Source organism: Saimiri boliviensis, chromosome 2 (assembly GCF_048565385.1).
Source record: "Saimiri boliviensis isolate mSaiBol1 chromosome 2, mSaiBol1.pri, whole genome shotgun sequence".
NCBI lineage: Eukaryota > Metazoa > Chordata > Mammalia > Primates > Cebidae > Saimiri > Saimiri boliviensis.
In genome coordinates, this window is record NC_133450.1 from 86164574 (window position 1) to 86186412 (window position 21839).

The 21839-nt window shown below is 34.8% G+C and overlaps 1 protein-coding gene across 1 annotated transcript in view; it reads right to left on the reverse strand.

Moving 5' to 3' along the window:
* The window catches only part of ADAM10 (ADAM metallopeptidase domain 10), a 157530-nt gene that overhangs the window by 26396 nt on the left and 109295 nt on the right, over positions 1-21839 (reverse strand). Inside the window, exons 6-10 of the mRNA XM_003928979.3 lie at positions 19474-19623; positions 16878-16970; positions 13670-13853; positions 6499-6662; positions 1107-1290 (exon numbers count right to left, since the gene is read on the reverse strand). Coding sequence (XP_003929028.1) covers positions 1107-1290; positions 6499-6662; positions 13670-13853; positions 16878-16970; positions 19474-19623 — 775 coding nt within the window. The remainder of the gene's footprint in view (positions 1-1106; positions 1291-6498; positions 6663-13669; positions 13854-16877; positions 16971-19473; positions 19624-21839) is intronic.

Consider the following 21839-nt stretch of genomic DNA (forward strand, 5'->3'; position numbering starts at 1 on the left):
GAAATACACCAGGAACAAAAGAACAAATATCATATGTCCCCACTTACATGAGATACCCAAAATAGGCTAATTCATAAAGACAGAAAGTGGATTAGAGGTTACCAGGGGCTGAGAGGAAGACGAAACATTACTGCTTAATGGTTACAGAATTTCTGTTTGGGATGATGAAAAACAGTTTGGAAATGAATAGTGAATGTAATTGACTACATTCACACTCAACATTGTACATATAATTAATGTCACAGAACTGTATATTTAAAATTAGTTTAAAATGGCAAATTTTATGTTACATATATTTTACTAAAATAAATAATTTCAAAAAAAAAAGAAATAATTTCATAGTAACTTTATTCACATTAGCCCAAATCCAAGGTATTCATCACAGGAAAGATGCACAAACTGGGAATATAGTCATACAATGTAATGCTACTCAGCAATAAAAAGGAGTAAAATACTAATCATGAATCTCAAAGCTGTATGCTGAGTTAAACAGCCTTCTACAAAAGGGAAACATTTATGCACAAAATTTTATGCTCAAATTATGCACAAAACCACATAATCCCACTTATATGAAGACAAAGCCAAAGTCTACATAATTCCACTTATATGAAGACAGAGCCAAAGTATAGTGAAATAAATCAGATAGTGGTTGCCTCTGAGGGTGTGTTGGGACAGAGCTTCATTGGAAAGGAGAATAAAAGACAGTTCTGGGGTGACAGAAATGTCCTGTATCTTGATAAGTACTTAGTTTACACAGGTAAATGCATCTGTCAAAACTCATCAAATGATCATGCACTTAAAATGTGCATTTTACTTATGTTGAAAACAGAAAAAGAACTATAAACAATTTTGAACTCTACTTAACTACTTGCAGACTAAAATGTTTAGGTGTGACGTATACTCATGGCTCCAAGTTAGTTTAAATTGCAATAAAACGTGAATTGAGAGATGGCAAGACTAAGAAATAAGAGATAAAGGAAATACAGCAAAGTATTAACAATAGCAAAATGCAGGTAGTAGTTATGTCAGTAGTCACTATAGAATTCTTTCAAGTTATCTGAATATTTGAAAATGTTCTTAACAAAATGTTGGGAAAATATACATACCAACAAAACAGTTGTTTCTCTTCTTCTCAAGAACTTGGCTTATATTTCTAATACTACAGAGTGAGAATTTATTGTTGTTAAGTTTGTCCCCAGATGTTGCTCTTGCATACATGATGTAATTCCCATTTTCTTTTTGTCCTAAATTCTTAGATTCTCCTGGTGTGCACTCTGTTCCAGAATCATGCTGTCAAAAAGAATATATAGTTATATAAACAGGAAGTAAAATAAGGTTTTCAGGTCAACTGATTAAATGTAACGTTCTCATCAGGAAAAGAATGGAAGATTGTGGACTCTCCTTTAAAAAAAGATCTTTTAATTGTTTTACACCTTAGTAGGAAAAGAATTTGCTCTTTCAGGGGTCACTGTCTTAGAAAGGATGGAAAATCAGTGTAAGTCTGGCCACAATTTATAGCTTTGCAAGTAAGGACTAGAATTGAAGACAGATTGTCATAAAAGTCTATTAAAAATAAGCTCACCTACTTTTAAAACTACTAACAGTAAAATAAACTACTTTAAAATGACTAAATAGTCTCTAACATAAACTACATGTTATGACTAGTGCAGAGAAGACAGAGGTGGGGAAAGACAAAAGTATCAAAATAGACTGGCATGGGGCTAAGTACACACAGAAAACGAATCTAAGACTGCTAACTTAACAGCCAATATTTAAGAAAGATATGTATAAAAGCTGACTAGGAACAGAAACACAAGGATGTATTTTTAAATGAAAAACAGTAAAAGCCAAGAGAAAACCAAAATACTGCTTTGCTGAATAAACGGGAAACAGAGTTCTGCGTACGTGTAACATATAAATGCACAAAAGTGGTGGCTGGTTTTGATAAAGTTTATTGAAGTGTCAGATACATACAGAAAATACCAAAGCATAGCTCTCTGAATTTTCTCAAAGTAATGCTTATGAGATCAAGCAAGAGAACACTACCAGATCCCAGCAGCCCCTGCCATCCTGGGGCATATGCACTTATACAAACAACCCTCACAATGCTTTTCAAACAATTCAGAGCGTATCAGAAGGGGCAAAAACACTGGGCACTAGAGTAATAATGCTATTTAATTAAAATCTTACTTTAAATACCCAACAACCCCACTCTCAAGAAAGAAGAAGACTGCCCAAAGGAGTTCTGTTTTTTCCTAGAGCCCAACTAAGTTACTTTCATTTTCTACTCCCTATTCTGAGGCAACTGTTAAATTAAAAAATATGTTCTCTATTATTACCTTTACTCTTCCTGATACCTCTTGCCTTTCTCCTGAATCTAGATTCAGCATTTAACAACTCCATACTATTCTCCAATATTATCCTGCTTTATGTTTTCATCCCACAAAATTCAATTCAGTTTCTGGAAAAGTTATAGCACTAGAATTATTCTCAGTATTAGAACTTGAGAAAGGAAAGAGAAAAAAAAAACCAGTTCTGTATAACTTTTGATGTTATCACAGAATATCTTGTGACTTTTTAATTCAATAAATATTAATGAGTATCCAGTGTTATATAAGGAGGCACTAAAATATAAACATAGAAAGATGAGAAAAGTATTATCCCTAGCCTTCAAGGCACTTACATTCTATTTTTAAATGATAGCAAATTTTGACATATCTACCTAGTCTGACTTGCTGCTGCATAAATCCATTACAGACATTGCTGATCAAATATTATTTTACTAGGCCAGTGGATATTATAATAGATCATCATTAACAGGAATGGAAGGGTGAACAGGTTGCAAGCAAACATGACAGCTATTTGCCATCCTCAGATAAGGAATAAAACAAGCACACAAATAAGCGAAACATAGAAGAGAACATAAAGGCCATCTTGACTGGACGCCCACAAGTACTGAGAGTTCAAATCAGGAGAAGGGTTTCACAAAGAAACTATAATCTGTTTGACAAGAAAACAGAAAAAATTTCCTAACCATAAGAAAGAAAATTAAGAAAATAAAAATGTATAAAAGAAAATTCAATCATAATCTACCATGCATAACTATTATTAAATTTTTGATATATTTCCTATCTGACTTATATCTAGCTATATCATATTTTAATATAAAATCTGGACTATACCATGTAAACTTTTTTTTTTTTTTTTTTTTTTTTTGGAGACGGAGTCTTGCTCTGTCGCCCAGGCTGGAGTGCAGTGCTGCAATCCTGGTTCACTGTAACCTTGGCCTTCCAGGCTTAAGTCATCCTCTCCCACCTCAACTACAGGTGCAGGCCACCACACCTGGCTAATCCGTGTGTATTTTTGGTAAACATGGGGTTTCGCCACATTACCCAGCTGGTCTCAAACTCCTGGGCCCAGGCAATCTGCCTTCCTTGGCCTCCCAAAGTGCTGGGACTACAGGTGTGATTCACCGCAGCCAGTCTCCATGTGTACAGTTATATACACCTTTCTTTCAGCTTAACAGTATAAAATGAGCACTGCAACACTTCATGTTTAAATGACAACAGAGCATTCCATGGTATTTTCACATTGCAGGGCCATTTAGGCTGCTAAAACTTTTTGGTATTATCAATAAAACTACAATGGTTATATTTTCTTAATTTTTATTAATGGCCATATTAATTTATATCATATAACAACAAGGATCAAGATTTCAACAGGCAGACATGGGAAGGAACTGACATCCTAGCAGAAGAAAGTTTTAAAGGTCTGTGAATTACTTAATTTGACAAATGAGGGGAGATAACACTAGAAATATACTTAAACACCAATTTATCAAACACTCTAAATGCTAAGATAAGGAGGTTGTATCAGCAATATTAGCAGGTAGAAGTACGTTTGTAAGCAGAAGTGGCATTATTAGAAATACATTTACACAAAGATGAAATCTGGTGAGAGTAGGTACATATTAGAATTTCCACACTGAGAGAGAGGAACCTTGTATTATTTATGATTACAACTTCCCACAACAAAGTTTATAAAGCAGTTCATAATGGGTACACACTAAATATTTCAGATAGGATAAATAAATATAAGAAATAACGTGAACCACTCAGAAAAAGTAACACTGACATAGTATAAATGTGTAAGAGAGAAACAGATTTCAGATTAAGATGTCAAGGGAGACGGGTTCAGGTGTTTATGATTCTGGCTGTTCTTACTATTAAATTATTCCACAAATATTTATTAAGCATTGCTACTATAATTGGGATGTTTGCCCCCCCCAAAATTTGATCCCAATGTTGTTGGTGGGGACCTAACAAGAGAGGTATGGGTCATGAGAGTAGATCCCTCATGAATAGATTAATGCTCTCCCTGGAGGGTTGGAAGTGGTTGGGTGAGTGTATTCTCACTCTCTTAGTTCCTGAGACAGCTAGCTGTTGAGAATCTAGTACCTCCTCTCTCCCCCATCCCACACTCCCACCGCCCCCACTCCCTCTAGTGATCTCTGCACACACCAGCTCCCTCTATAATGAGTGGAAGCAGCCTGAGGCCCTTACCAGAAGCTGAGCAGATGCCAGCATCATGCTTTTTGTACAGCCTACTGAACCATGAGTCAAATAAACCTCTTTTCTTTATAAATTACCCAACCTCAGATATTCCCTTATAACAACACAAAACAGATGAAGATGAACATTTACCATGAGTACAGATGGCACAATTAACATGTACAAAAGAATGGGGTATAATTGAGCATGGTAGGCAAAGAATGGGAAACCAATTTCTCCATTAAATAATAAGCAGTAATATAACATTAAGGTAATAAAAACACCTCACTGGCTGCTAGGTAGGAAACAAATTAGACAAGAAGTGAAAAGAGAATGATCTAGATTCCCTACTTCAAGTGTGGTTCACAAATGAGCATCACCAGCAGCAGTAGCATTATATGGGAATATATCAGAAATACAGAAACTCAGGCCCCATCAAAGACCTACTAGAAAAGAATCTGTGTTTTAAGAACCTCAGGTGATATATAAGCACATTAAAATGAGAGACCTGGGACTATAAGCCAGCTAAGTAGCTGGAAGCGTACTAAAATTCCCCTGGTAAGGCCTGGAACCAGGGGAAGTGGAAAGAGAGGACACTTATCTGCTCTTGAAAATACAAATCAACTATGAACAATAATTCTCTGCTCATCTCTAAAATTCCAAGTACTCTTTTAAGAACACATCACAAAAGCAATCAAGAGTTTCAGAGATTAGGCACATTAATAATAATCTATCAATTTCTGATTGGGACTTAGAAGAAGAAAGACTGGCAACTTAGTGAGATGGCACATGTTTTACAAACATGGGAAAAGTAGAGAAGTGCATTTGGGGATTTTAAGCTACAAGTACACAACTTATTTTTAAAATCGTAAAAATTTACATTTTTGCAAGTAACAAGGTGAAAGTAAAGTGAATTTACATATAATTTTCAAGTGCAAAGTTCCAAAATGTTATCTTCAATAAGCTCTACCAAAATCACAAAGACAGAATATCATTCAGTATTTCATATTTCTATGTTGCACTTATATTTTAGGTCACTTAAAAGATCAATATAATGGATTGCGTATTAGATAATATCAAAGATTGCTGTTAATTTTGTTAGGTATAATAACCACATTGTGGTTATTACATGTTTTTCAGGAATGTGTACTAAAATATGTAAGAATAGATAAATTTGCTTTAAATACCTTAGCAAAGAAAAAGAAAGAAATAGAGATAGATGATATGGCGAAATCTTCACAATTATTGGCTCTCAATTAGGGGTTGACAAAGTAGCCAGCAGCCTGTTATTACATGGCTTAATTAAGAATGGCTTTTCCTAACAAATTGTAAAAACAACAAAGACTATACAACAAAACTAAATACTGCCCCAAGGCCTAAAATATTTTGCTAATCCCTGTTCTGAATCATGCGCATATGAGGCTTTGTTGCACTATCTGTTCTACTTTTGTGCATGTTAGAATTTTTTCATAATTAAAGATTTTAAAATATCAATCTCATTCCACAGTAGAGAAAAGATTTTAAAACATTAATCTCATTCCCCAAAAATGCTTTAACAGAAACAAAACAAAGAATTTCTCACAATTTGCTGAACATTCAAAATACACTTTTAAACAATGAATAATGATTCTCATTCAAAAGATATTGAGTACATTATGTAGTAGGCATTATTCTAGGGCCAGGAGATAAAGATATTATTTTGTCTGAATAAGCCAGATGAAATTCCTTGCCTTCACAGAATTTTGACATTGTTATGCTTACTTTTCTTATTTTAATCACAAATGTTCTATCTTCCTTCCCCATTATGATCAAATACATTACTGTGTTCTGACATAAAAACTAAACACTCATAAGTACATTTGTTTTCACTGTAAATTTAAAATGAATCAATCAACATAAAAGTTAGATTAATAAATATTTTTTAAGCTAATAATTAGACAATACTTACTGGGGATCCAAAGTTATGTCCAACTTCATGGGCAAAAGTAATGTGAGAGACTTTGGGAGGTACATGAGACCCATAGTTCTGAACAGTAATAATTCCAGTGTTTAAGGACTTCTTCTTACCATCTGAGTAGAGTTTACTTTTTTCACATATTCCTCCAGAGCTTCCTAATTCAGAACAAAAAAAATGACTAAATTAATATCTATTTTCCCTTACACCCTAAAAAGGTAATATATGCTGTATTAAATGAAAACAGTTTATATTTTCAATCTAAAATATAACTGTTACTCAAACATATGAAATACTCATGTTTCTTTGGTCCAAAACTAAGAAGTCACTTCAAATAAAAGTTTTAATGACCCTCATAAAGAAACTCCCAGGACTGAGTACACAGCCTTTACAAAATGTCCCCAAATCTTTGTTCCCATTAATTTAAGAAAATATTTATATTTCCTTTCAATGTGAATATATCAATATTTACACTGAGTCTAAGTGTACACTTTCACCTTTTAAAAAGAAATCTTACAACTTAAGTCAAATGGAAGTTATATAAAATATCCTCAAGAAGATTCTGAGAAGTCACTTCTGCAAAAAGCAGTGATGCACATGAGTACATGATTCCCTGTCCTGAGATGTAACATATAATGTATTTGAAAAGAAGAAAATAATTATGTCAAGAAGTCTTTAAAAAAAAAAGGAGGGGGGTGGAGGAAAGAAGGAAGGAGAGAAGGTGGGTGCAAAGGAAGAAAGAGATAGAAAGCACATGTGGCAAAAGGTTAATAATTAATCTATCAAGAATTCACTACTGCTGAGCGCAATAGCTCACACCTGTAATCCCAGCACTTTGGGAGGCAGAGGACAAGCGGATCACCTGAGGTCAGGAGTTTGAGAACAGCCCGGCCAAAATACTGAAACCCCATCTCTACTAAAAATACAAAAATTAGCCAGGTGTGGTGGTGTATGCCTGTAATCCCAGCTACTTCCTGAACCCGGGAGGCGGAAGCTGAAGTGAGCTGAGATTGTGCCACTGCACTCCAGCCTGGGAACACAGTAAGAATGTGTCTGAAACAAACAAACAAGAAGAATTCACTGTACTATTCCTGCAACCTTTCCACAGGCTTGAAAATTTCAAAATAAATTTAAAAACTGAATTATGATTATTCCAATATGTCTTTAGGACACTATCAAATTTTAAAGAAAAACCATATTTCTTTTTTTTTTTGAGATGGAGTTTCGCTTTTGTTACCCAGGCTGGAGTGCAATGGCGCCATCTCGGCTCACCGCAACCTCCGCCTCCTGGGTTCAAGCAATTCTCCTGCCTCAGCCTCCTGAGTAGCTGGGATTACAGGCACGTGCCACCATGCCCAGCTAATTTTTTGTATTTTTTTTTAGTAGAGACGGGGTTTCACCATGTTGACCAGGATGGTCTCGATCTCTTGACCTCGTGATCCATCCGCCTCGGCCTCCCAAAGTGCTGGGATTACAGGCTTGAGCCACCGTGCCCGGCCAAGAAAAACCATATTTCTACTTATATTAAATATTTTTATCATTTTGTAGTTCATCTGTTCATGAATAGGAACTTTAGAATTTAATAGCAAAATGACAGTGCTTTCACAGCTAAAATCAATTATAAGAAATCAGAAAAAGAACAACATGAAAATCAGGAACCGCCTGGTCAATTCATGCCTTTGTATTATAGACACTACACTAATAAGATCATGCTTTCTTTTAATTAACTTTATTATAAGATTTTCAGTGAGAAGTTATTTAGTTTATATTCATACTTAAAAGTTTTTCCTATTTGACTTTTAAAAGAAATACAATCAAATGGATAAGGGTATTATGGTAACCGCTCAAATTAGCTTTCTATACATAAGTTACAACAAAGTTACTAAACCATTAAAAAAAGGTCTAATATTGCTTCTCCTCCTTTCCACTCTCCCCGCTTCAAAAACAAGCCTAATATTTAGAATCCCTAATAAAGCATATAATAAAAAGCAATTCAAAACAGATCTGGAAGAACAGCATGATACTATGATTGTTGCCTTGCTCCCATTAAATAAAAGAAAATACATGGCAACAAAACACAAATTTGAATTACGGTTACTACATAATTCAGAAAAGGATGAATAATGTGTTTCAAAGAAAAGTAAACTAAAAGACTGAGCCACATGCAAATTTAACCCATTAAGGGGTTGAGAATCTTTATGATATTCAAAATTAACTACCTTTTCTACATTGACAACGGAATAGAAAGAAAATATCAAATAATCTGTGAATATTTAATCTATTTTCTTAAGCTAGTTCTACTTTTGAAGTTGAGTCCTGAGGATCACATCATTATTGCTGAAACCAGAAAAGATATAAATAAGTATTTTACATATAATAATTATGGTACACACAGCATAGTTTTAAACAAATAGTATATTAATACCCTGACTTAGTGAAGATTTATCATGTGCAAATTGGTCCAATGCAGTACTGTCAAACTTGAATTAAGCGTAGAAGACTCCACACTTCAAATCATTATCAGTTAAAAAAAAAAAAGTAAATAGGCGTATTTTTAAATCTCTGATAATATAAATTTTTCTGTACTTTTAGGGTCTGGCTAATTTAAGAGAAGAGCATACATAAATTTGAACATACTCTTCTGAAATATCTTTGTAATTTATATATTGCTTAACTTATTAAACAACTGCTTTTGGGCTTTATGATTATTGCTTATATGGAAGTATGGCCGGCCAGTGTCTCACGCCTGTAATCCCAATACACTGGGAGGCCAAGGCAAGCGGATCACCTGAGATCAGGAGTTGGAAACCAGCATGGCCAACATGTTGAAACCCTGTCTCTACTAAAAATACAAAAATTAGCCAGGTTAGGTGGTGCATGCCTGTAATCCCAGCTACTCAGGAGGCTGAGGCAGGGGAATCACTTGAACCTGGGAGGCAGAGGTTGCAGTGAGTAAAGATCATGCCACTGTACTCCAGCCTGGGCAACAGATGGAGACTCTGTCTCCAAAAAAAAAAAAAAAAAAAAAAAGGTTTAACACTTATTACAGACTAACAGCATATGTTGGAGAAACCTGATTATACAGGAAGAAATAAAATACCACTTGTAATTCTATCAGTTACAGCTTAATTTTTTAAATACTGCAACTAGTTTTGATATGCCAGAAAACTCAGATATCATATATACCCACACTTAAACCATTAACTCAAACTCAACTACCGTATTTTAAATTTAAGATTTTATCACAAAGATATTCACCATTAACAAATTTAAGTTGTGAATAACAATGAGAAGAGTGAAATGTTTTAAATTCAGGTCAAAAGCACTTACTGATGAATGAGCCAACAAGCACAAACGGCAAGTTTCTATCTATGGGATAGTCTGAGAGCTGAAGTCACAGAGTAGCTGTCCTAAACTTCAAAACAGGCCCACCCCGCCCTACCCCACCCCTACCCTACCCCAAAAAAGTCTTAGAAAAAAATGCAAGAGTAATATAACATCTTAACAGATTCCATAAATACAGTTTTGATGTGAGGAGGCCAAAAATCAATAGTGACATGCTGATCATACAATATTAGTATGAGCAATAATTCTGGACCAGACCATAGTACTACTCCCAGAAGTGTTGCAAGGAAATGTGACAGGGTAGGTATTTGGCTTTCAAGTCTGGAGGGCACTACTCACATGTAATGGGTAGGGGTCAAAGATGTTAAACATCCAAGGGGTCCAAACAAGCAGAAAACGCCAATAGCAAGTGTCCTATTGCAATATTCTAATGATGTAATTCTCCCAGCATTTCATATTATACTTTTAAACTATGAGTTAAGAACTCAATGAGCTGTGGGTTATCCTGTGAACCCTGTGTTAAGCTCTGTATGCTCTCAAATTTTAATATGTAATATCAAACTAAAACATCTAATCTAAAAAACACAAAAGAGACTATTTCTACGAAATGAAATGTCTCAAAAAATGTTCTTCACAAATAGAGGGGTACTGAAGGTTTCAGGACTGACTATAGAGATGAATTCCAAAGCCAGCTTTACTCAGTGACCAGGCTGAACTGAGACTATGTTCATTCAGTTAACCGATAAGGTAGAAACAGGAAGTCTGAAAGGAAGAGCAAAGACAGAACTACAATGAAAAATAAACAACCAGAAGCAAAATGGTTTTCCTGAATTTACAGACAGAGAACAGACAAGAACCCTTTCTCGCAGCTCTCAGTCCATTGCTTTTCCTATTATGCCATGACAATTACTCAAAATTATATCAAAATATTACAGTTTAGTATGATTTTATAACACTTCTCTCTCAAGAAAGAAAACCAATTCCACCACTATATAACCTCTACGAAGAAGCAGAAGACATTTCAGTTTCTTATTTGAAACATCTGAGAAAAGGCTAGGATGTTAGTGTGTGTGTGTGTGTGTCTATATTTTATTTATATATATATACACACATATATACATAAAATATCTAGTAATATATTACCAAATGAACTAAATCTGGACTCAAAAGGTCCAGATTCTAGATCCTGTTCCACCTCTAGCTGTGTGATATTAGGTTGTTAACAAAGTTTCTGAACACAAGTTTCCTCATCCGTAGAAGGGAGACAATGATACCTACACCTCATAACAGTACTGAAATAATCAAGACTAAATAGATAACATTTGTTGTTTTTTCAAAACTCAGTCCAGCTAGTAGTAAGGGCAAAGACAAGTGAAGAAGAAAGCTGGCAGTTTTATTTTAAGGGAGGTAACCCTATACTAAAAAAGCTGGGCCAAGGGAACAAAAGATCCCTTTTCTTTCTCACACTGGCCTCTATTCTTCTGTCCCTGCTTAGCCCTTCCCCTCTAGCTCTTAGAAGGTGGTTTCCAAGAGCTGAAGTTGGAAGAGAACATCTAATGTATGAAATAAAGAAGAGATATAATCATATAACAGAAAAAAAAAAAAAACAGAGCAGAGGGAGAAAAAAATGGGGATTGAACATTGACAACGGTAGTCTTATTTTGCTATTTTGGTTGCCAAATACTGTAGTTTTGCTCATGAAGTACACAGGAAGACTCTTGTTTCACCTTTACAAAGAACCTAATAATGAAAATACAAGTAACATGTCCCACCATTTTCAATTCAGAACTCTGCCCACCTCAGGAAAATGAGCAGCATCACAAATGGTGATTCAAATATCACAAACAATGAGACATAAACACTAAGTGTCCCCAAAAACCTGTAACTATAGGTTAATCATGAGGAAAACATCAGAGAGATTCCAAATAGAGGAGCATTCTAAAATATACCTGACCAGTACTCCTCAAAATTATCAGGAGAGGGCGGATGGAGACTGGAGAATACCTAATCTGTTCAATGTTTTGTAAATCTAAAACTGTTTTAAATATTAAAGCCTATTTGTAAAAAATTGAGTACCTGAATCTAAAGACATGACAATATCTGAAGATTTAGGAAGAATTTTATCAAATTTCTACAGAACCATTACATCCTTAAGTACAACAGTGTAAAACTGAAAATGCAAAATGGCAGGAAGTTTTTAAGTTTAAGATCATATACTCCATTACCCAGTAGGCATTTTGTGAACAAGCTTTAGAGACAAAAATATTAATGTGGAAGACTGTTGGGCCCCACACCTGGAGTTTCTGAGTCAAGAGACCTGGGTAGGGCCTATCAACTTATATTTCTAAGAAGTTCTGAGGTGATGCTGATGGCACTAGTCCATGGACCATCCTCTGAGAACCACTTATTTATTTTAGACTTCAGAACTACTATATTAATGGATAATATACAAATAAAAATCAAACGAGACACTGAGTTTTTAACAGTACTTACTAATGAATAGGGAAAATAAATCACAAACTTTGTGATCAAATCATCCAGCCATTGAAGAGGCAAAAAGATTTCAGAGTATGAAAGTTTCAAACATGAAATATCATAGGAAAGAATGAACTGAACAATCTGCTGACCAATCCAAGTAACAAAGAAAGCAAAGACTATCATAAAAGACAAATATCAAAAAATACTGCACTATAATATGCATTCCATGATACAAAGTTGTACTTTACTGACATCATGAAATTGAGTACACTTTAAAACATAGAAGAAAAAGAAAAGCAGCTACGGAAATTATAAAAAATAATGCCTTAAAATAATGGCTTTTAAAAAAGGAGAAATATAAAGGAAAATATAGTACTAAGATATTAAAATATATAAAACAAATCAAAGATTAATAAGAATAGGAATACAAAAGCTTCTCTTACTCTGGATTAAAGCAGTTAAAAAAAAAAAAAGACAGAAATGAAGTATCAGAAGGAAAACTTGTTGTATATAGCTCAGAAGACAATATCCTACTGATTAAACTCTACTTGACACAATTTATATTCAAAGGGCCTAGGGTCCTTTCCACTCATCTTTCAATTAATAAATTTGGATTTCTAAACTAGGCAACCAAACTTACACAGTAAATCACAGATCCTCCACCCCACCCCACTGTAATAGGAAGGGGACGGTCCCATCCGAACGTTATCAGTGACAATAGCTTTCAGATGGCTAAGGCAGAGACCTGGCAGAGTAGGAACCCAGGTGATGATGTCAGTGGAAATGTGGGTACCAGGGGCTTCCTGCCTACACCTCTTTCAGGCAGTGCTTCTTTTTTATTAAAACAAAGGCTAGAAATTAAATAATAAAGGCAGGTTTTCTTTTCTTTCTGTCTGCTGCTCTTGATGAGGATTTCTCTGTTCTTTATCTCACTACAGAAGAGAGGGCAAGACACAGTTTTCCCCTTTTGATTCTAAGTACCCTATTTTGGAAAAAAAAAAAAAAGTTAATAAATAAGTAACATTTATTAACTTTTATGAAAAATTAAATTTCCCTTTGGGTTTCAGAATTACCACTTTTTGCCATAAAATTATTTATTTCATTTGTTCTATTCAAATGGATCAAATGTCAGGATATTTCCCTTTACACATTTCAAAATAAAAATCTCCTTCATCTCTTGTGCCTTTTACTTTATGCTTATAAATCTTGCCTAACTCAAGCGGTGTAAATTAAGATACTGTACAGGCTTCACTTTCTCCTATACTCTGAAAATTCAATATTCCCTGAAAATTCCTCTTTGTTTCAAGTAGTAAGTTAAAGCATATTGAATAAGACAAACTACCTGAAGGTGCTCCAACCCAAGCCAGACCAAGTACGCCATCATCAAAATCTCGGTCTGTGAAGACATAGGCCAAACAGTAGTCATCATGATTCTGCTCAGAATTCAATTCCAGAAACTTCTCCACACCAATATTTGGGAAACGGAAAGGATTTGTAGGGTCCTTTTCATCAGCAGTTGTATTGATCTAAAATCCAAAACAACAATTTAGTAAGTAATTAATGTTGGCAGAATCTTAGTGTAAGTCTCTGCTCACCTTCTTCTGCATATACCTCGACAATATGCTCAGGGTTCCACAGAAATGAGGCCTGAATTAAGGCTTGTAAGGTTGTTCCCACTGCCCACATCCCTGAGCTAATCACAGAAGGTAAAACAATAACAACAAATAAAAGAAAAAAGAAAGGCAAGGTAGGGAAATTAAAATTGAAGATGTTAAATTTCTGAGCAAGTATTCACCAGATTCCTGAACAGAGAACACCTGGGAAGAAAAAAACAAGTTTTGCTTTTAAAACCTCCAGTAAAGGAAGTACAGTTTCTGAAATTTAATCATCTGAACAAGTCTTCTTTAGTCCTAATCTCCTACATACAGTGATACTTACAAGGGTACAAAACCCTACATTTTAGCAAATTATCAGACTATAAAATAGATATTAAAAATAATTTTTAAAAATCCCCTTTGCTGACATTCCTAGAAATAAAAAATAGCTATCAAACCCAACATTGTCAGTTCAGCAGGTAAATCATTTTCCTGGTTTTCCTTGCCTAGAGAGTGACATGAGCCAAGCCAAACTAACTGCAAGCTTATTTTTTTTTTCCTGAACGTGGGCAAGAATTTTGCTTTCTAATTTAAACTCACTTCTTTTACTATTTCAAGCTGAGTTCTTCCAGAATGTTTCTTTTGATACTTAGCTACTATACTCCTACTACAGGTTCCTCCTACAGAATCTGAAGAATAATCTGTTCTAATACCAGGCTTCTATTAAACAAAAGCTTTTATTTATTAGCCCCTGCATCCTTTCAGAGACCTGTGTGTCTCCTCTGAAGTCCCAGAACAATTTGGCTTTCTCCAAGTAAGCCAAGAAATTACAATATGAAAGCAAATGTTTTTATTGGAACGCGAACCTCAATCTAACGGAAAATGTTGTCAGTAAGGAGATGATATAATGGTTGATACAATGATAACTATAGGTCTCTTTATGATCCATAGTCTCCAGTAAAACCAAGAGGTTAAGAACTAGGAAGGCAAAACCACTGTCAAGGGCAACTGCTTAAGAACAGATTTCAAAATATCTGGTGTATCCATTAACAATTAACCAAAAACAATCAATTATGGCCATTTCACAACAAAAAAAATTCAAAAGCAAGCACACTGTAAGTTACACACGGTCCATGCTTGAAGACAAGCTGTAGATGGCTTTCTCTCACTAAGTATAAAAATGAAATTTCCTAGTAATTCTCTAATATTGGCTATAAATAAAAATTGCATCTAAGGCTGGGCACAGTGGCTCACGCCTGTAATCCCAGCATTTTGGGAGGCTGAGGAGGGCGGATCATCTGAGGTCAGGAGTTGAAGACCAGCCTGGCCAACATGGTGAAACCCTGTATCTAGAAAAATACAAAAATTAGACAGGCATGATGGCGGGTGCCTGCAATCCCAGCTACTCGGGAGGGTGAGGCAGGAGAATCACCTGAACCTGGGAGGCAAAGGCTGCAGTGAGCCAAGATCGAGCCACTGCACTCCAGCCTGGGTGACAGAGCAAGACTTGCCTCAAAAAAAAAAAAAAAAAAAGCATCTGAATTTTAATTATCTCTATTTAAATGGATTACTAATATTTGCTGACATAATGTAAATTTTAAATTAATAGGTCATGAACAATCTTCAACAGATAAAACTTAAAGTTTTAATAATAGTTAAGGTCTGAAAACAACCAACTACCACATTATTCACTTACATACATGCATTTCTTCACAAGAGAAATCATTTTCCTCAAAAAAAGTGTTTCACTAAAATGTGTTCAGGTGTTCTCTACTTTTCATTACTTGCATTTTATTGCTCTGCCTACTAAACAGAAACACTTATACCTCTTATCACTGTTACTTGCTCATTTTAGAATTTATAGTGCTCTCAGAATACATGAAAGCAATTAATTATGAACACTTCTTATACTGTAAATTAACAAACCACATTTCACCTTAAGAAAATCCAATTTAAGATCTAATCATTACTACTTCTAAATTTAAGGAGTACCTACAGTTATGTGACTAAATGTATATACTAAAATTTTCTAGTATAGACATTTTTATCTAACCATATTTGAAGAAAAATAGGAGAGCATTAATACTTAGGAACCCTGTGGCAAATACTTTTGTGAAAAGATAATTTTTTAAGGTTTGGTTGTTTAGTATATCAATACTGTTTCTTAAAAAGCTATATATATATATATATATATATATATATATATATATATTTAGAATATTCAGAAAAATTTTTTAAAAATAGCCTAAATTTGTCGGTAATTTAATCTTTATTTATTTACCTGTAATTTATAACATTAAAACTAATAAGTGACTATATGGCTCTGGACAAGCATTTCTCAAAATGCCTTAACTATTCTGGGTTCTGTTGATGTTAACATATAAAAAATAAAAAAGTTTCATGGTCAAGAATTTAGAAAAATTGGGTTTCTTTCCTGAAAGACTTCTCAAAACTTGATATATGTTACTGTGAACAGTGAATTTTCAAGATGATTATAGTACTAAGTGTTTTTCCAACTTCCAATTTTATTTAACACTGTATTTATCCTTTTTCTCCCCTGGAACACCAAATGAGACACATACTGTAAAATACTGCACAAGGTAAATTTTAGAAAACTGAGGGATAACGTCAGGGGAAACAAGTCAAGTACTACATCCATAGTTATTGAAAGGTCAGTGATTTCTTAACAGTATGTTAATCATATTGATTAAAAACACACTTTTCCTCTATTATAGTCCAGATTAAGACCTTATATATTTAATTCTTAAGTCATAAACCCAATTATCTGTGTGTGTGTGTGTGTGTGTAAATGCCAACAGTAAAAAAAATGCATTAATTGATACAATTTAAACTATTTAATTCATGAAGATAAAATTAAAAGTAAGCATTTTTTTTTGTAAACATGGTTCTGATTGTCTCACTTTTAAAGTGTTTTTAACTATTTAAGTTCCTTACTCTTATGCGTTTCACCATGAAACTGATGTTGCGGATTCCGGAGAAGTCTGTGGTCTGGTAAATCGTATCAATCGCTTTAACATGACTGGATATCTATGATTTTAAAAAAAGAATATTTTAGAGGCAATGTTGAAATATGAAAAAGATTACAAATTTCCATTTCCAAAATCAATAATTATTCCTATCAGGCCATGCTCAAATTTTAAAATGTCAACATTATATACTGGACAGAAAAATAAAAAAGATTAGTGAGCTGCACTGAGAGGGGAGATTCTACTTTCTTTTTTTTTTTTTTTTAATTTAGAGATGGGTTTTTACTATTTTGGCCAGGCTAGTCTCCAACTCCTGACCTTGGCCTCCCAAAGTGCTGAGATTACAGGCGTGAGGCCAGCCGATTCTACTTTCTTTTCCAGATTCCTTTGGCCAACAACAAACATGCTTTTTTTTTTAGACAGAGTCTTGCTCTGTTGCCAGGGTGGAGTGCAGTGGTGTGATTTCAGCTCCCTGCAACCTCTGCTTCCTGGGTTCAAGTGATTCTCCTCCCTCAGCTTCCCATGTTGCTGGGATTACAGGTGCCCAGCACCATGCCCAGCTAATTTTTATATTTTCAGTAGAGACAGGGTTTCACTATGCTGACCAAGCTGATCTTGAACTCCTGACCTCAAGTGATCCACTGACCTTGGCCTCCCACAGTGCTGGCATTACAGGAATGAGCTACCTCACCCAGCCCAAACATAAACTCTTGTTTCAGTCACATAAAAATTTTGTTTTTTCAATCCAGTCCTACAATGTCACACATCCATTCATTTTCACATATTTCCTATGCCTAGAGTATCTTTCTCTATGTATCCTTCAGACTCAGCTCAAACATTTTCTATAAGAACTTCCCTGACAGTTCAGGACACTCAGTCATTCCCTGACTTTAATCTTTCTATTGTTGCACTAGTACACATTCTGTAAGCTTTGTTGATCATTTTCTATATTCTAGACACTGTTTTAGGTGCTGGGGATATAGTGGTGAACAAAACACAAAAGGTCCCTATAAATTTACAGAGGCTTATTTTAGTAGGGAAGGAAAGGAGGAAGATAAAACAAATATAATAAATATGCATTCAGATTGTGCTAAATTCTACAAGGAGATAAACTATGATAAACCCAAAAGCATCTGTTTACCAAGCTGACTCCCAGCTAAACTCTCTAGCTTGTAAACCACTCTGCAGACAACCTTCTCAACGTCATTTACAAAAAGCACTTCTGCTACCATTTATGTGAAAACATGTATGTATACTCTCAAAACTATTTAAGGAAACTGTAAAAACATAAAACAAGATGGTCAAGTAAAAGCATTAACTAACAATATTCATTTCAAAGGTAGCCCAGGCTGCCAAACACTGCTAATGAAATTCCTAACTCTGCTTATGGGGCTCATTATAAATTCAGGCTATTTTGTCTTGAAATTTACTTGTTCCTTGGTTCATTCTATATATAATCTCCTACCTCTTTAACTATTACGTTTTTCCTCACTAGCTTCTCTTCCTCATCCTATTCACTACATACAGATAGCTCCAATTTCTTCTCTTTTGAGTTCATTCTTTCCACATTCAATTTCTCAAGGCTACCCTGCCCTCAAGCTCTAGTTCCACATTTTCCAAATTCTAAGGGAAGGATCACCTGGCTTTTATATATGTTTAAAAATAAGTTCATCCCCGCCACCAAAATGAATCATTCATATTAGTGGTAACTCCATCTTCTCCACTTCAAATCCCCTGAGTCAAAAATTCATTCATCAAATTCTTATTGGGTACCTTCAATACGAAGAACATTTTGAAGGGTACTCTCAAAATATTTATACTTTAATGAGGGTTAAGAAGACACAAGTGCAAATAATAATAATGAAACTTAGGGGCCGGGCGCGGTGGCTCAAGCCTGTAATCCCAGCACTTTGGGAGGCCGAGGCGGGTGGATCACAAGGTCGAGAGATCGAGACCAACCTGGTCAACATGGTGAAACCCCGTCTCTACTAAAAATACAAAAAATTAGCTGGGCATGGTGGCACATGCCTGTAATCCCAGCTACTCAGGAGGCTGAGGCAGGAGAATTGCCTGAACCCAGGAGGCGGAGGTTGCGGTGAGCCGAGATCGCGCCATTGCACTCCAGCCTGGGTAACAAGAGCGAAACTCCTTCTCAAAAAAAAAAAAAAAAAAAAAAAAAAAAAAAAAAAAAAAAAAATAATGAAACTTAGAAACTGCAACATACAATAAAAATAGAGTAAAATTAAATACTTCTAGTTGGAAGGATTCCTCCAACTTTCCCTCCTTTAAGACCAATAATGAAAATTCAGCTCTCTGTCCAAAGCTGGCTTCAGTGTCATCATCTCCTTCAGGAAATCACTGTTTTACCCTCTCTTTTGACATTAAAATATCCCAACTGGTCTTTCAGTTATCAGTGTACTTGTCTTACACATTTTATCACAACTGAAAATACATACTCTTTTTCCCAAAAAGAAAATACACTCACTAATTTACATTTTTAAAGGAAAGCATAGGTATTATAAAACAATATGAGTACTACTAAAATAGTGCATAATCATAAATACCTGGGCAATTACAGCTTCTCGTGTTCCATAATATTTAAAGAACAAATGATCAGTCTGAATGTAAAGCTGACAAGTATTTCTTTCAGCTGAAGTTGTACGTTTTTTCCTCAGGAGCTCTGGACCATTAGCAGCATGTTCTTCTTGAGGTATCTATATGTCAAAAAGAGTCATTTCTGACAATTAGCATGCTTTACTACTATCATTTTATCTAATTATGAATAAATACTATAAACAATTTCATATTCTGCTTTATATAACACCATAGGTATTTCTGCTGCTATTAAAACTTCATAAAATCATTTTGTCTCATAATCTTCTCCACACAGATGACTTACTGTCTATTCAAGGAACTCCTTCACTTTTAAATATTTTCAAAATATGTATTTTAAAATGTATTCATTTAAATCTAAAGCAAGTTTTATAATAGCTTATAATACTTTGATATCTTCTCTACCTCACATCTAATACTCATCTACCATCCAGTTCTGTCAAATTTATCTCCTAAATACCTAAGTTATCTATCCATTATCTCTGGCTCCACTACTCTAGCCCAAACTACCATTACTTCTTACCTAGAGTACTGCCATAAGATCAATTTAATCAACCAATATCCACGAATGGCCTTAGATCTATTCTCCATACTGCAATCTTTTCAAAATCTAAATCTAAGTATGTTATCCACCTCACTAAAGTATTTCAGTGACATCCTATTGCTCTAAAGATTAAGCCCAATATTCTTTATATGTACTCCTAAATATCAGCACTGCACAGCCTCTACTTACCTACCCAGCTTCTTCTCATTCCGTATTACTTCACAAAAAGACCCTACTACATTACCCAACTCTAGCTCTCTGCGGTACAGCTACATAAGCTTTCTTTCCACAGTCTTTCTCCTGCCATGGTCTTTGCACATGCTGATACTACCTCTTCTGAACTTGTTAATGTCTTCTTTTAGACTTAGAGAAGGCCACTTCATCCATTATACCACTCCACAGAACCATGTACCAATGTCTCTTACATATTGCAACCTTACATTTATTCATGTGATTATTTAATTTCTGTCTACATCTCACTTTACTCACTAGAATGTAGGTTTTGGAAAGAAGGAATTATCTGTTTGATCATCACTGTAATGCTATCAACTAACACAGACTTGGCAGCAAAGAATAGACAGTAAGCATTTATTTTTGAGACAGTCTTGCTCTATTACAGGCTGGAGTGTGGTGGCATGATCACAGCTCAATGCAGCCTTAAACTCCTGGGCTTAAGCACTCCTCCCGCCTAAGCTTCCCAAAGTAGCTGGTAATATAAGCATGTGTCATCATGCCTGGCTAATTACTTTTTGTAGAGACGGGGGTCTTAATATGCTGCCCAAGCTGGTTGTGAGCTTCTGGTCTCAAGTAATTCTCCTCAGTTTCCTGAAATATTGGGAATACAGGCATGGCATGAGCCACAGTGTCTGGCCTCAGTGAGTATTTCTTCAAAGAATTACCATTGCTATTGAATCCAAGCACTCAAAACATTTGTTAACACCTAAAAAGATCATCTTAAGTAATTCTGATGGCACAGTAATATAAAACTCAAATTATTATTATTATTATTTTTTTTTTAGATGAAGTGTCACTCTGTTGCCCAGGCTGGAGTGCAGTGGCTCAATCTCAACTCACTGCAACCTCTGCCTCCCAGGTTCAAGCGATTCTCCTGCCTCAGCCTCCGGAGCAGCTAGGACTACGGAGGGGTGCCACCACACCCAGCTAATTTTTGCATTTTTAGTATAGACAGGGTTTCACCATATTGGCCAAGCTAGTCTTGAACTCCTGACCTCATGATCCACCCACTTTGGCCTCCCAAAGTGCTGAGATTACAGGCATGAGCCACTGCACCCAGCCCCAAATTGAATTTTAAGCCACAATTTCTTCTTCCTTGACATTTCCTTCTCCCTTAAAAATTCCATGTCAACAAACACAAAATGAAAAACTAGTATTATATACTATACACACAAAAAAGGGTAACTATGTGAAATGATGGAAATGTGCATTTGCTTCACGATAATAACCACTTTGACTATCTGTATGTAACCCATATCATGTAATACACCTGAAATATACACAATAAAACTTATTTTTAAAACAATTTGTATTATAGGTATCTTGTATTTATATAAGATATATTATGTACTGACTTACCAAAAAATGTTACATTTATATATATGTTATATATATTATATAACTATATAATATATAGTGTATTTGTACTATATATTATAGATTACTGAAATAGTGTAACATTTGGGGGAACTGATATTTATAAACAATTGCATATATAATTGTACATAAATATATATTGCATATATATTTGATATAAAT